Source organism: Myotis myotis, unplaced genomic scaffold (assembly GCF_014108235.1).
Source record: "Myotis myotis isolate mMyoMyo1 unplaced genomic scaffold, mMyoMyo1.p scaffold_m19_p_7, whole genome shotgun sequence".
NCBI classification, from domain to species: Eukaryota; Metazoa; Chordata; class Mammalia; order Chiroptera; family Vespertilionidae; genus Myotis; species Myotis myotis.
This window is the reverse complement of record NW_023416379.1, coordinates 18,015,718-18,031,186: the sequence shown is the minus strand read 5'-3', so window position 1 is coordinate 18,031,186 and position 15,469 is coordinate 18,015,718. Positions and strand designations below refer to the sequence as shown.

Below are 15,469 nucleotides of genomic sequence, written 5' to 3'. Positions count from 1 at the left end.
CAGGTTCTACAACATTTTGTGTAAAAGTAGTTTGTGTCTACCAATACTGGTAAGCCTACCATTTAATTCAGATGAGTATCAGACCACTAATGAAGACTGGCAAGAAAAATCTAAAATACGTATGGTCTCTACTACGTTATTGAAGAAATTTGTCTCACAGGCTTTAGGTCTATTTCCATATGTATTTATTCCATGCACATTCCCTGCAGATTCTGTTTAAATACTCTCTATGAAAAAAAAAAATCAGACTTTTCTGAGCAGGTGACTCATTTAAGCTGAATACCAGTAATTGAAACCACGTTTTGATAGACCTTTGGTTACAAATGTCAAAATGTTAACATCCTCTTTCCAGACTCAAGCAAGAGACAAATGATTTTTGATAAATTCTAGTATTTATTAAATTATAAATTTTGTAACCAAAAAGAAAACGATCAAGAGAAACTTCAAACTACAAGGACTAGACAGCAAAGTCTATGGGAACGCCATGAATATGTTACAGACAAGATTATGAAACATAAATTAGGTGTTTTCTTTACATTTCCATTTCAGTAACTTTACTATTAAATAGTTTTTGTCTATTTTAAAACCCCAAATTCACATGTATTCTCACATTAATTAAGCTTCCTGTTAAAACTGATACGACATCTCATAGGTGCCAAATTTTAGTAATGGCTTTATGTCAATCCATGCAGGAAAGTAAGACAAAATGCAAAAGTCAGATGGGACCATTAATGCACAGATAATACATACACGCCGGCCAAAAGAACGGAATTTTTTAAAACTATAAAATAAACAGACTTCAAGAAAACTGGGTTATTACTAAACAGCTTTCAACTATTAACACCCAAGTTCCTTAAATAAATTTCTCAACAGAGACATGTTAGACTGGACATTTTAATTATAGGTCTATCCTTCCTATACCCCTTCCCACCCCAACTCCCAAAAATGTACTACTAGGGATGAGTATAATGTTATGTGGGCAGAAATTTACAGATAACCATTTTAACCTTGAGCATGGAGCTGAAGACTTTTATTTAAACTTCAGTTACTGTGCACTGTCCATCAGGCCTTCTAGATCTGACACTGGCACTCACTGTTCCACCCCCTGCTAGTGATCCATCAGTTACTGATCGATCAGATACTGTCTGGTTTGCATTAGGAACCAAAAGTCTCTGTTGGGTCAAGGAGTGTTGTGCAACAAGCGCTGACACATCCTCACTATCACTACTGGCATCTGATTCAGTTTCTTCAATGGAGGCGTCTGGTGCCGGTACCCTGCCTGAGGACGGTAATTCACGATCTTCTTCTCCTTCCCCCCTATGACTCCTTTCAGCCAGGCTGTCTCCACCGAGTTGTAAATGAGCAAAAGAGTCTTCCAGAGAAGTGCTTGCATCAGGGGATGGTGTCACAGGGCTCGTTAACTGACCATCTACCGACGTCAGGGGCCTCACAGACGACGACACTAGAGGCTGAACCGAAGCTCCACTCTGTGCCGATACACTGTCCGCTCCATCGGCAGAGCTCTCTCTTGCTAGGTTTACGGTATTAGCATCACAGTCCAGCCTAAGTCCGGCTACTCCCTTCTTTGGTATATCTATTATGTCCCGCTTCATCTTCCTGCGACGTCCATGTTCATTTCGCCTATATTGAACCATATTTTCAAGATCAGCAACATACAGAAACCCGGCAATTAACATTTCAGTGCTCTTTTTACCTTTGGAAAAAGCATCTTCCAGCTCCCTACTCGTGCGTTCGTCATACTGCCACCACCCGTTTCTTCCTTCATAATACCATGCGTATTCACCATTTCCTCTACTTGCTGCCTTGAGTTCTTCTGGTGACAATAAGGTTGGCTTGTCAAGGAAATCCTCGGGAATTTCTTGTCGACAGAGGGCACATCGCTTTCCAAGCCATGAAGCTCCCTTTACACATAGGTAGCAGAAAACATGCTTACAAGGCAGACTGACTGGGTGAACACATGTTTGCAGACAAATGGCACATTCGGGGACAGTTAGAGAAGGTGCAGTATTAGCACAGGATTCATTCGCTTTCCTGTTCGTAGGAAGCATGTTTACTGAGTGATCAATTTCACCACAGCCAGCCATCCTAAGAAAACGAAAGGAAATACATATATTAAAATCAGGTTTTAACTCTTAAATCAACAATTCAGAAAAAACTTATTAAACACCTATTATATGCAAACCACATACTAGACAATGAATAGGGATACAGAAGTGAAAATAGAGAAAAAAACTGTAACTTGTATAGAGAAACCTTTTTGGTTTGTATGTCATTGATTTTTACTTGAGCGTGCGGGGCGGGGAATAAGGCATACAAATGTTAAGTCAAAAGTAAAAAAATACAAGTAAGGTATAGAATGGTTTTTAATATACCGTTTCTATTCAGTCACAGACCTTGTAAGATAGAACTACGTGCAAAGATTTTGAAATGCACAGTCCACTCTACACTGACTTTGACAATCAGTCTGGAAAGCAGAGAAACAAAATGCCTGAAATCAGATGATCACAGAAAGCGACGGTTTTGTAACCTTTCAGTTACTAAGTGTCAATTTTGCAAACAGTACCATATGACAATATACTTTTGGTACTTGACAAGTATACCATATGAAATTAAGACTAAAGGTGAAATCCCAGAAGTTCCTTATCCCTGCGGTAAATCTGAAAACACTGGTTAAACTGCATTCCCTCTCTGTGACCTTTTTATAAGCTATGTGCTCTTCTTGCTGTGCTCTTTCAAGATGACCTCATCTATTCTCAGGGCTTCAACTGTTACCTATATACAAATGATTCACAATTGACATCACCAGCCCAGATCTCTTTTCAGCCCTAGCCCTAATCGCCTATTTTAGATCTCTTCGTGGATGCCTTGAAGGCACAAAAACTATTCAAGATCTGCTTCCTCCTTATTTACTCCTTAAAAGCCCCCCACCCCCGTGACACCGATAACCATCTGCTTTTTCAAGCTAGAAATCCAGACCTGAAACTGCCCTTCTCTTATCCTTCTCCCGTCCAAAACATGTCTTATCAATTTTATCTCCTAAATATTTCCTGAATCATCTACTACCCACCTCTACACTTCCCTAGCCACCAAGTAAACTGTTTAATTATTGTATATGCCTTTTAATTTGTTCAACCATATCCCTTGTTGATTTTACAATAAAGACCAGGATCTATATGCCCTGTATGGTCTGGCCCCCACCTCATCTCACATGTAAGTTCCCCTGGATCAGCCTTCTAGATACACTGGCCAATATGAAGTAGAGAAACAAAAAATGGCTGAAAGTAATTCAGATGACAAGTAGGTCAGATGACTTTGTAACCTTGACATAGTCTACATTCCTTGACAGCTGGCACCTAGACCAGTGGTCATCAAACTCATTAGTCAACAGAGCCAAATATCAACAGTACAACGATTGAAATTGCTTTTGAGAGCCAAATTTTTTCAACTTAAACTATATAGGTAGGTACATTGTTATTAACTTAATTAGGGTACTCCTAAGCTGGACTTTTCTAAAAACGTCCTCAATCTGATTAAGGTACGTTTGCTGAGGTCGACCCCTTCCAACTCTCCCATCCACACTCGTCTTGTATACTTGTTTCATCTATCTCCTTTCCGAAAACCAACTTCTGCGCATGGGCCACGAAGTTTCAATCGCACTGTACGTGCGTGCGTGCCCGCACGTGGTATTTTGTGGAAGAGCCACACTCAAGGGGCCAAAGAGCCGCATGTGGCTCGCAATCCGAGGTTTACCGACCACTGACCTAGACTATCTGAGCTACAGGATTAAAAATATATAGACAGATAACATATGAATAGAATTAAATAAAATATATATTTGCCCTAATTGTAAAGAAAAATGCTTACTGGTTTCAATATATATACATATATAGAGAGAGATTTTAGAGAGGAACGGAGAGGGAGAGAGAGAGAGAAACATCAATGATGAGAGAGAGTCATTGATCGGCTGCCTCCTGCACGCCCCCAACTGGGGATCAAGCCCACAACCTGGGCACATGTCCTTGTCCGGAATTGAACCCAAACCCTTCAGTCCACAGGCTGACGCTCTATCCACTGAGCCAAACCAGCCAGAGTTGGTTTCACTTTTTATGAAATTCTCAACACTAAGAATGATATGGTCACACTTTTAATGAGTATACATAATCAAGGCATCATATTGGAAAAGACTAAATGATAGAAAATAACTAAAACTGGGGATTCCAGTGAATTCTCTCTGTATAAAATGCAATAATTAAAAATCCAGTTCAGTGAAACAAGTTTTTAGTAACTAGTGTTTTATAACCCAGTAAGTCCCTCTTATTTATAAAAGCTGATACTGTCTACCTAACTTGGTTATTTAAGTAAACAAGTTGCTATGTAAAAAGAAAGAAGAACCTAGAAGAAACTGTAGCTCTTTATAGTTTTTTAGCCTTCTAAGAGCAAGTGCTGTCTTCAGTTTCACTTTTTTAGGAAGACTTTCCTCGATGAGATTTTGGGAAATCTACATTAGCAATAATTTAAATAAGATTGCTAACTCAATAAAACATCTAAAAAATCAATACAAAACACTCATATTATATTAACTGGAAATGATAGATATTTGATTCACTGCATTTTATACCAGTACACTTAATTTACTGTAGCTCTGGAAAAACGATGATGCCATACTTACATTTCTATTACAGATCTCACAGATGCTGGTCACAAAAATAAAACATCATTTTCACATCCATTAGCCAGTTTGTAGTATTTTCTCTTCAAGGCTGGTTCATCCTGTGCTGCAAAAGAAAAATTTTAAACATCAAGTTCTCTACAGACTAATTAAGATCACCAAAATTTTTTAAAAAAATACATTTCTTTATTGATTTCAGAAAGGAAGGAAGAGGGAGAGAGAGAGATAGAAACATCAATGATGAGAGAGAATCATCAATCGGCTACCTCCTGCACATCCCCCACTGGGGATCGAGCCTGCAATCCAGGCGTGTGCCCTTGGCTGGAATCGAACCTGGGACCTTTCAGTCCGCAGGCCGACGTTCTATCCACTGAGCCAAACCGGCTAGAAGAGCAAGATCACCAAATTTATTAAATTTTGCATGATCCTTTCATTTAACATATGTCAGTGGCAAATTTTATCTTACAGGTTGAAAAATTTCAAGACAATGATGCCTGCTTTCACCACTGCTATTCAACATTATACTAGAATTGAAAAGACATTAAAAGGCATACAAATTGCTAAGAAGTTAATTTCCCTTATTTGCAGAGATAGTAAAACTATTTCTGTTCTCTATATTGAAAATCTCGAAGAATACACAAGAAAGCTACTAGAGCTAGTAAACAAGTACAGCAGCAGGTTGCAAGTTCAGAGCACAAAAAAGCCAGTTTTATTTCTATATCTAGCAGTCAACAATCCAAAAAGGAATTCAAGAAAGCAATTCTATTTACAGTAGTATCTAAAAGAAAGAAATACTGAGGAATCCACTTCACCAAGGAGATAAACGACTTATACAAAGAAAACTATAAAACACTGCTGGGCGAAATTAAAAAGCTAAATAAATGGACAGACAACCTGTATTCATGAATTGGAAGACCACACTACAGATGAATTGGATGACAACACTACACAAAATGATGTATGTACAGATTCAACATAATTCTTATAAAAATTCCAACAACCTTTTTTGCAGAAATGGAAAAGGCAATCCTTAAACTCAAATGGAATTACGATGGGCCCTAATTACCAAAATAATCTTGAAAAAGAAGAACAAAGCTGGAGAATTCACATTTCTGGTTCAAAACTTACCACAAAGCTATAGTAATCAAGACAATGTGGGTACTGGCCTAACAATAGACAAATGATGCAATAAAAGAGTCCAGAAATAAACCCATATATCTATGGCCAATTGATTTTCAAAAAGGGTGCCAAGTCCATTCAATGGGGAAAAAAAAATAGTCTCTTCAACAACTGAATTTCCACATGCAAAAAAATTAAATCAGACCCCCACTTCACACCATCTACAAAATTAACTCAAAATGGATCAATAACCCTAATGTAAGAGGTAAAACCACACAACTCTTAGTAGAAAACAACGGGGTAAATCTCCATAATCTTGGATTTGGCAATGGATTCCTAGATGCGACACCAAAAGCATGAGTAACAAAATTAAAAATAAATTGGACTTCATCAGAATGAAAAGTTTGGGGCATCAAAAGACATTGTCAAACAAGTAAATGACAATTTAGAGAATGGGAGACAATTTTTATCAATCACCTCTCTGAAAAGGGCTTAATCTCCAGAATATAAAAAGAACTTCTACAACTTAACAACAAAAAGACTCCCCCCCCAAAATAATTTAAAAATGGGCAAAAGAAAGACTCTTTTCAAAGATTTATAAATGGCCAATAAGTACAGGAAAAGGTGCTTAACATTATTAGTCATTAGAAATATAAATGAAAATCATAATTATATGCCATTCCACATCTACTTGGATGGCTACAATTTAAACAAACAAACAAACATTGTAACAAGCATTGATGAGGATGGAGAAAATGGAACCCTCGTACACTGCTGATGGGAATGAAAAATAATACAGCCACTGTGGAAAGTTTGGTGGTTCCTCAAAAAAGTTAAACATAAGATTGCCATGCAATTTCACTCCTCGGTATATATCCAAAGGAACTAAAAACAGGGATCAGATACTTGTACATCAATGTTCACTGCAGAACTATTTACAAAAGTAAAAAAAAACCAAAAAACAAAACAAAACAAAAAAACACACCCAAAACCAAAATGGTGGGCACAACACAAGTGCCCAATAACAGAAGAATGGATAATATGGCATATCAATACAATGGAGTATTATTCAACCCTAGAAAGAAATAAGGTTCTGACCAATGCTACAACATTGATGAGCCGTGAAAACATCATGCTAAGTGAAATAGGCCAGACACAAAAGGACAAATGTATGATCCTATTTATATGAAATATTAAAAACAGGCAAATTCTGAGACAGAAAGTAGATTAGCAATTACCAGGGGCCAGAAAGAAGGGTAGAATTTCTGTTTAAGATGATGAAAATGTATTCTACAGCCATTACCTTCAAGGAAGTAGTGTGTGCAAAAACAAGCTCATCACAGTAAGACCTCCTGCTATTTATATGCATGTCCAAGTTTACAACCATTAAGCCAACCTTCTCAAGGTGCCTCTTGTCCAGAGAATCCAGAAGCACTAACCAAACATCACCTCAGTCATCAGACCCTTTCTTCACATTTAATATTTCCTCCTTCCACTTCACCAAGCATCATGACATAGCACTATCTCACTTCAAAATCTGGTATTTTAGTGTTTGAAAGACAAATGTTTTAAACATGATATATGTCCTTAAAATACAAGTCAGCTTATCCCACCAATTTAACAAAACAATGTTTCAAAACTAGAGAATTTTCTAAAGTAACTGACTAAAAAGGGTTTCTAAATAACATTTTTGTTTTACTTTGACTTTAGAACTTAGTCTTTACATGCTATGACTACAGTCCTGATTCTCCCTCCACCCCATCCTTTTTCTTTACCATCTACAGCTTCAAGTTGCCTACACTTCAAGGGCACACAGAAGACTCCATTCACGTCCCTCCTGCAGCCTACTCAAAGAGAATTGCCCATTTTCACACACAAGACAGGAGGAAACATTCTACTATTCAAACAGCATTACTCACTATTGGTTATTCTCTTCAAGTTTAACTCCTGACACATCACTGTGAATCTATTTAAATATCCCTGAGAATGAATCATCCAACACCTAACTCAGAGATTTTTAAACTTGCCCCACTGAAGCTGCTTGTTAAAAATATGCATTCTCCGGCCCTAACCCTCGAGATTCTAGGCCAATAGACAAGGATAAAACCCAGGAATCTCACTTCAAGTGCTACTGATGCAAGTAATGCTTCAAACACAATATGAGAAACAGTGTCCTCAGTTTTTAGTTCCTAAAATCCTGAATTCAAAGGATTTCACCCCCTTCCTCCAGAAACAAAGTATGATGGCCACATTTAGAATCAGATGCCACCTAAAACTGCTGCCTCTCTAAATCTTAACCTCATTCTCAGACCACAAACTCTGGTCCTTCTGGCTCACTTACTCATTCCCACACCTGCTCATTACTTTCACGGGGACTTCCAGTCTCTTAACCATCACCTTTCCTTTATCCAATTCCCATTCTCATTTTCTTTCCTGTCGAATCTGGAGCCCAAGCATTTTAACTTAACAGTACCCTTGGTTCCCTCCTATCTGTCTCCCATCTACACACATGCCACAAACTCCTATCCCTGTGTAAATCTTAACAATGTGACATCTCAGCTTCCATGCCTTAACCAATGAGTGCTAATGGAGAAAACGAAAAATTCTTTTTCTCACCCACACTCCAACCAACCACACCAAATTTGGTCAACTTTTACACCTAACTCCTTTGTAATCTCTCTCTACTCTCTTGCCATTGCTAATTCCCTAGTCTAGATATGTATCATTTCTCATCTAGATTACTGTACAGCCTGATTATCTAGCTTCAGTATCACCCCTCAAATTTATTCACTAAGCCTCTGAATGATATACTTAAAAGCCAAAATGGACCTCCCATATGTGAAGCTCTATACTGACTCTCCAACCTATACAATAAAAGCTTCTTAAGACAACATTCATAGGCCTTAATGAGCTGAAACCTATACAGAACTCTAGTATTATCCATTTCCCACAGCCACGCTAACAGACTAATACTCTAGTTATACCACCTTACTCAGCTCTCCAAACTTTCTTTTGTAATTCTGCATTTCCTCCTGTCTGGCATAGGCTACCTGTTTTACAACTTATTAATGCCACTGTAACTTCCTCTATCTCCAAAAAATTGTTCATTCACCTATATTTTGTACAGCCTTCTTCTATTAAACCATGAACCCCTTGTGGTTAGGGGCTGTTTTTATATCTCTAAGTGGCTAGTATAATGCTGATCAATTTTGTTGACTTAAACTGGTATTTCTTGGATGAATGAAAAGCTAATTCCTAATATAATTGTTAAGAGAAATAAAATATCAAAAAGCTAAACTTATTTACTTACATATCACAACATTTGAGTCTAACTGTGAACAAGGCACTCAGCCACAAAAATATATAAAGATATCTAAGTTCTAATCCTTTCTTTAAAGAGCTTAAAGTCAAACAGCAGGAATCACTACATTTACAAATATAACATTCAAGCCATCTTTTTATCTTTTGATAAGCACAAGATTTACCTAACTATTGTTCACTGACAATGAATTCTCCAGAATGCAGATAAAAATCCATGAATAAAACCAATTTTAATAAATCTTGCAAGCTACAGTAACTTTTCCAATTTTTATATCCTATGGATAATTTTCACAGATTCTAAATAGACAGTAACAACTGGGGTAAGGAAAATGAACAAAAACCCATATAGTAATCCAGATATTAGCTATGTAAACTGTGATCCCCAACCAGTATCAGGATCACCTGGGTACCTTACAAATGAAAAGTATGGATCCAGGTGATTCATATGCATATTAAAGTTTGGAAGCACTATTAGACCCACATCATTGGATGCTCAAAACAACTCTGGGAGATAATGACTATATCCAATTAGAAATGATGAAACCCAATTTCACAAGGATTTGATAATCAATACTGGGTGATGGGATTCAAACTCAAGTATCTTAAAAAGAATTTTTTTTCTTCAATGTACTGTATCTCAGAGAAAAGGCCTAAAAATTCAAATTTTCTCTTAGCCATATTAAGAATTAAAAAAACAGTAAAATTAATTTAAAAGTATATTTTATTTAGCCTAAAATATTCAAAACATTATCATTTCCACATATATTCAGTATAAAGAAATTATTAATGTGGAATTTTACATTCTTATATGTGTGTGTATATACTCTTTCAAATCCAGTGTGTTTTTTAAACTTACATAGCACAACTCCATTCAGACTAGCCACATATCAAGTGCGCAATAGCTCCATGTGGCTAGTGGCTACCATACTGGACAGTTCAGGTTTAGAATGTTTTGTATGTTAACTATTATTTTTTAACACAAAACTGGCTATTTACTACCAGACTCTCTAAATACAGAAAATGATCTCCATGTTACTTTTCGCTCATCCTTGCTGGCAGATAAAAAGAAAATTTGCATATTCTATTGAGATAAAAAATTGAGAGATTTAGGTGGTCACAATTCTGCCAAACTGACCCATTAGCTCTAACTTCTGCAAATGGGTACAAAATAGGGCATGGAATGTTAACATTTAGAAGGACATGTGAAATAGCTCTCAGAAATCATCTACATTTGAAATCAAAGATTTTTTTCTTAAATGGGGAGAGGGAGAGGCTTTTACTTTCAACCCAAAATCCAAAAATAGTGTAGTGTAATTCTAACTACAGGCCAGAAATAATTTGGCAAGCATAAGTAATTCAACCATACATACTAGTAAGCCCTGCTGCAATGGGTGATTTGTAAATTATAAATCAAACTCAATACAATTTGTGAATCACTATAGTAAACTTTACACAAAATCTTAACATGCAAATATCAATTAGTTAATACATTAATATTCCTTCTCTAGAAAGATAACATAAAAAGCATAAAAAGAGAAAAGACTTAAAACTAAATTAAGATATTTCCCTCCCTTAACAATTCTGGAGGGGAAAAGAAAAGTGAGAAACTATATTGAAAATATATTGAAGGAGTTTAGAAACCATCAGTGACTTGACATAATTCACCGACTCAACTAATTAAATAAGTATAACTGAAAAAAGAAGTAATATTGTATTATTTATATCTTATGGCCACTCAACAAATTCACACTCCTGATATTTGCATATACTGTTATTTTTTCTGAAAATATCTAGTATTATAATTCCACTTTTCAAGTCAGTCGTAAGGTGAAAACAAAAAAAAAAACAAGTTTATTTTTCAGATAGTAGATTCAAATGAATATCTTTTTAAAGAGCCAAAGAAAAAGATAAGCATATACTAGTAACAGTTAAAATATCAAATTATAGAGATTTGAAGAATTCCTGTATTTTCTAATTAAACATTTTCTAATGTTTAATAAAATAGTTTTTACTTTTTGTTTATTCAAAATATATAAAACAGGAAAATATTTTATATAAAATCAAAGACAGAAAAGAAAAATACTTCAAACCTTCCAATTTTTGTTATACAAACTAAAAAAAAAAGGACCAGTAAAAGGAAGACTAGAGATGGGCTGTAATTTACCATATACATCTTTGGATTTCTTAAGAGTCCCAAACTGAGATGTCACCAAATGCCCTAATGTTTCCATTTTTAGCTCCCCCCCACCCCCCTCCCCGTTAAAACTCAACTTACAGAAAGCACAGGTCATACCGAAAAACTTGAAAACTCTTTTCCACTACATGGGGGTCCAATACTTTAAAGAATTATTTCCCTTATTGTATAGCACTTCCTTCAAAAAATATCACTGGATGGCTACCTATAGCCTTCACAATCTTCATACTCAAGCATTAAACCTTTAAATTTTCACCCCAAAATGCGGTTGGCTCTGCATTTTAACAAAACACGAAATGAAATGTGAACAAATATTGTCTTTTAATCGTATCAAACAGGAGCTTCATAGCCTACAATTATTTGTAAATAAGAAAGTCTCTGCCACTAATGGTCATGTCAGAACTCCCATGTCTTGGTTATTTCACCCTGCTCTCTACTTCTGTAATTCTAAATACTTTAACATTCACTTAACAGCAGGTTTTGTTTTAATTAACCGAAAAGGTAATAAGCCAGGAACACTAAATAGTCCATAAATAAGCACACATGGTTGCAGCAGAATGTTAACAAGATGGTTTTCATACCCACAGAGATTGCTCTTAATTCAGCCTGTTGTTTCGCAAATTCAGGTTCCTTAGGCACAATGAGAAGCCAGGCAAGAGAATGGAAAAGGTTCAGGACCTACTGTTACTGCACGGGAGGAAAGAAAGCACTGAAATATCCAACTGACAGCATGTCAGGTGCTTCATGCTAGTAAATAGCTAATACATAATACTATCTAAACAGGTCAATATCATGAAAAGAAAAGATTTAATACTATCATTTTTTTTCTAACGAGTTAGGAAATCATTTTTGAGTCATTAAAAAATACCTGCGCCATTCTTCTGACAATTCAAGTTGGTGGACACTGACAAAATATTTTACCAGTTGAAACATGTCTCCATTTCTTTATTCCTTCCTCTTTATTCCTTCCTCTCGTCTAATGACCAGCTCTTTAGAAATATAATTTTCCTGATGGTTATAACACTACCAAGATTTTAACGATCAGTAAGTAACAAAACCTGCAATGGTTTACCATTGTTTTCATTTTGGCCACAACTTAGTGGCCCCTTTGAAACAAATTCTAAATCAAAGATTGGGCTTAACAAAATGCTCCAATTTCAGATCTACAAGGCTAAAACAAACACATCCAAAACCTGTTTCTAGAGTGACGTTCACTCTCCCTCTTTAGAATGAGATTTACTTGACCTATTTCCATGTGTTTTTAGAACACCCGGGTACTCATCACAAACATTTGCTGGTCATAAAAAAACACCAAAACCAGCATCATGAACCCTATTTGTGCGGGTCGTTTTCTTCATGTGTCCTACATACCACGTCTCTAAAAAAAAATATCTAAATATAGACTCACTTTTAAAAAGAGTCTTAAGTCTTCCAAATTCTGTAATGATATTCTACTTTTCAATGCCAGTATATACTTTCGCATCCTGTTTAAAAAAGTAAACACATCGGGATTGGGGGTGGGGTGGGGGGAGGGCAACTGAAATGTCCATCACTCAGAGAGACACACAGTTTTCTAACACTTCTTGGCTTTCTTCTCCCCTCAATTCCAGGGCCAGTATTACAAAAACATTACGTAAACAAAACGTACGGGCTTCTGAAAACTTGCTCAATAATGCTCACTAAAATGCCAGCTAGGGAAAAGAAAAACATATACGGAAACGGATACCGAGGGGGGAGGGAGGCGGATCCAGTGGCCAGAATGTGTGTGCAAACTTAAAGCAATGTTGCAGCCCATCCGCAGGCACCTCTGGAAGATAAACAGCGACAACAATGGGGGGCCCGCACTTTTCCGGGCGGGCTGGGGGGTGGGGGGCGCTCCGCACCCGGCACCCGGGAGAACAAAGCCACAGCCTCCGCTTTTACGATGCACTGAGGGTTTTTGGAGGCTCCACCGGTGCTGAGAGACGTCCTCCTGGTCCCGATGCTGCGATCATCATCAAAACCGCTTGGCAGATGCAGCGCTGGGTTTACATGGGATCAGGCGGGGGGACTCCTCTCCGCGGTAGGCAAGACCCAGACACCGAGCGGGGAGGGGGACCCCCGGCAGGGAAGCGAGAGAAAGCAGCGGCCAGAGACACCCCAGCAAAGGACAGAATGCAGGGACCGTCCACCCCGGGTGCGACCTGACCCCCAGCCCCGGGGAGAGGCCTCCGCACGGGAAACCGGGAGCGGGCTACCCCCCAAGCCACCGCCGCCCCGAAGTCCCGCGGTCGGAAGGACCCCGGGTGGTGGGGGCCTGCCACCCCCGCCGAGGGGAGGGGAGAGGGACCCGGCGGCCGCGGAAGGCAGCGACGAGGACCCCGGCGGAAGAGGCTGCGCAGTAATGGCCGCGGCTCCGCCTCTCGCACCCCGACCGCGGCCGGCTGCGGGCCGTCGCCGGGACAGGGGCCGCGGCGGGGGCCGGCCACGCAGCGCCCGCCACAGTCTGCTCGCCTGCGACAGCAGCCGCGGCGGGGGCGGCCCCGGGGCTGATGGGCCCAGCGACCCCACCTCGCGGTGGACAGGGCGGCCGCCGCGGCCCAAGGGCGTCCCCCGCTACGCACCGGCCCCTGACCCCGCCGCCGGCCCTCCCAGGCCCGCAGCGCAGGGCCGGCCCCGAGCGTGTCGCGGCCGGAGGGGACGCCGCAGCCCGGCCTCCTCTCCCAGGCGAGGACCCCGCGGTGGCTGGCTCCCCTCCCGCCCCCCGCGAGGACTTGGCCCCGACTCCCACCTCTCCGGCCACGGCCGCGGCCACCTCGCCGTCTTTTCTCTTCGGCCCGAGCGGAGCCCGCAGCGGCCGGGAGCGCGCGCGGCAGTCATGTGACCGCCCGTCGCGTCGCGGGGGGCGGGGCTTGCGCGCCGGAAGCAGCGCCGCCCTCCCCTCCCGCCCTAGGTCCCGGGTCCCTGAAAGCGCGCGGCTGGCTCTCCGCCTTCTCCTGCCTTGGCGGGGCTGCGATTTCACGTCCTGGGGCCTTCTCGCTGCCTTTTATTTTGCTTTCGCTGCAATTGGGTGCAGAAGGCTCGGGAGGAGTGCAGGTCCCGCGGAGGGAGCTTTGGGGCCGAGGCAGTAAGACACGCACAGGACCAGCAGGTGGTGCTGCCTAGAAGCCCTGGGATGGGGGGGGAGAAGAGCCCTTGCCACAATACTGCTTGTTCTCGGTTAAAAAAAAGAAAAAGAAAAAAAGGGAGTCCTCTAGGTCCGTTCCAATTTATTCATTTTTGGAAAGGTTGAGCAATTTAATCGGGGGGAAATGGATCTTTCTTTTTGGACCCATTTTTCTTAGACTAGCGCAGGGGAAGCTGGAGGAAGAGATTAATTAGCATAAGACTCTAAAACTGAGCAAATGGTTTATTTTGTTGCATGCTTGTGGTTTTAAACAACATTTTGACAATAGCCTCATTTCATTTTAGCATATCCCTTTATCTTTTATGGAGCTGATGGTACTGTCTTAATACGGAGTAAAATGAAGAGGGTGGGAGAGCATGCTTTTTGTCTTTTAAAAGACAAGCATTCCATGCCAGTATCTTCTTACTTGCAATGCTGTTGCATGTGAGATCTCATTAACTGTTTATTCAAGGTTAGAAATTTTCAGTGTCCTTATATATACACACATGTGTACATTTTTTTCTATTCCTCTGAAATGAATGTACTCAAGGTTCTCATATACCAGTATGTAACCAATTCCTGAAGAGTAGTATAGTACCATTTTGCTTTCTCATGTAAGTAAAAGCAATATTTTTATAACTTCTTTAAATGTAGCAATATTGAATTGTATGTTCTCCAGCTTTAACTTTAATCCCCTATTTTTATGCTCTCCTTAACCATCCAGTTTTATGCCCTCTACCCTGCATATCCCAGGAACACATAATCGCAAAAAATTTGATTCCAGCTTGAAAAGATAATACTACTATTAACTAACAATGTGCAAGACTTTGTTCTAAGCCCTTTACACATATCCTATATAATAAAAGGCTAATACGCAAATCGACCATAGGGTGGAACAACCAGTCGCTATGATGTGCACTGACCACCAGGGAGCAGACGCTCAATGCAGGAGCTGCTCCCTTGTGGTCAGTGCGATCCCACAGGGGGAGCACTGGCTCAG

General features: G+C 39.7%; 1 protein-coding gene across 13 annotated transcripts; it reads right to left on the bottom strand.

The window, feature by feature from the left end:
- Nucleotides 1–232: 232 nt before the first annotated feature.
- Nucleotides 233–14,205, bottom strand: RNF146 (ring finger protein 146). Of its 13 annotated transcripts, XM_036316829.1 has the most exons (5): nucleotides 14,095–14,179; nucleotides 12,733–12,808; nucleotides 11,906–12,011; nucleotides 4,691–4,796; nucleotides 233–2,106 (listed from the first exon to the last, which is right to left on the bottom strand). In XM_036316829.1, coding segments are annotated over exons 4-5 (1,074 nt in total). In that variant the 5' UTR covers nucleotides 4,693–4,796; nucleotides 11,906–12,011; nucleotides 12,733–12,808; nucleotides 14,095–14,179; the 3' UTR covers nucleotides 233–1,034. The 13 variants fall into 13 exon arrangements, with proteins under 13 accessions (XP_036172722.1, XP_036172724.1, XP_036172734.1 ...); XM_036316831.1 differs by lacking the exon at nucleotides 12,733–12,808 and having other exon boundaries at nucleotides 14,095–14,181; XM_036316841.1 differs by lacking the exon at nucleotides 12,733–12,808 and having other exon boundaries at nucleotides 4,691–4,791; nucleotides 14,095–14,181.
- Between the last annotated feature and the right edge of the window lie 1,264 nt (nucleotides 14,206–15,469).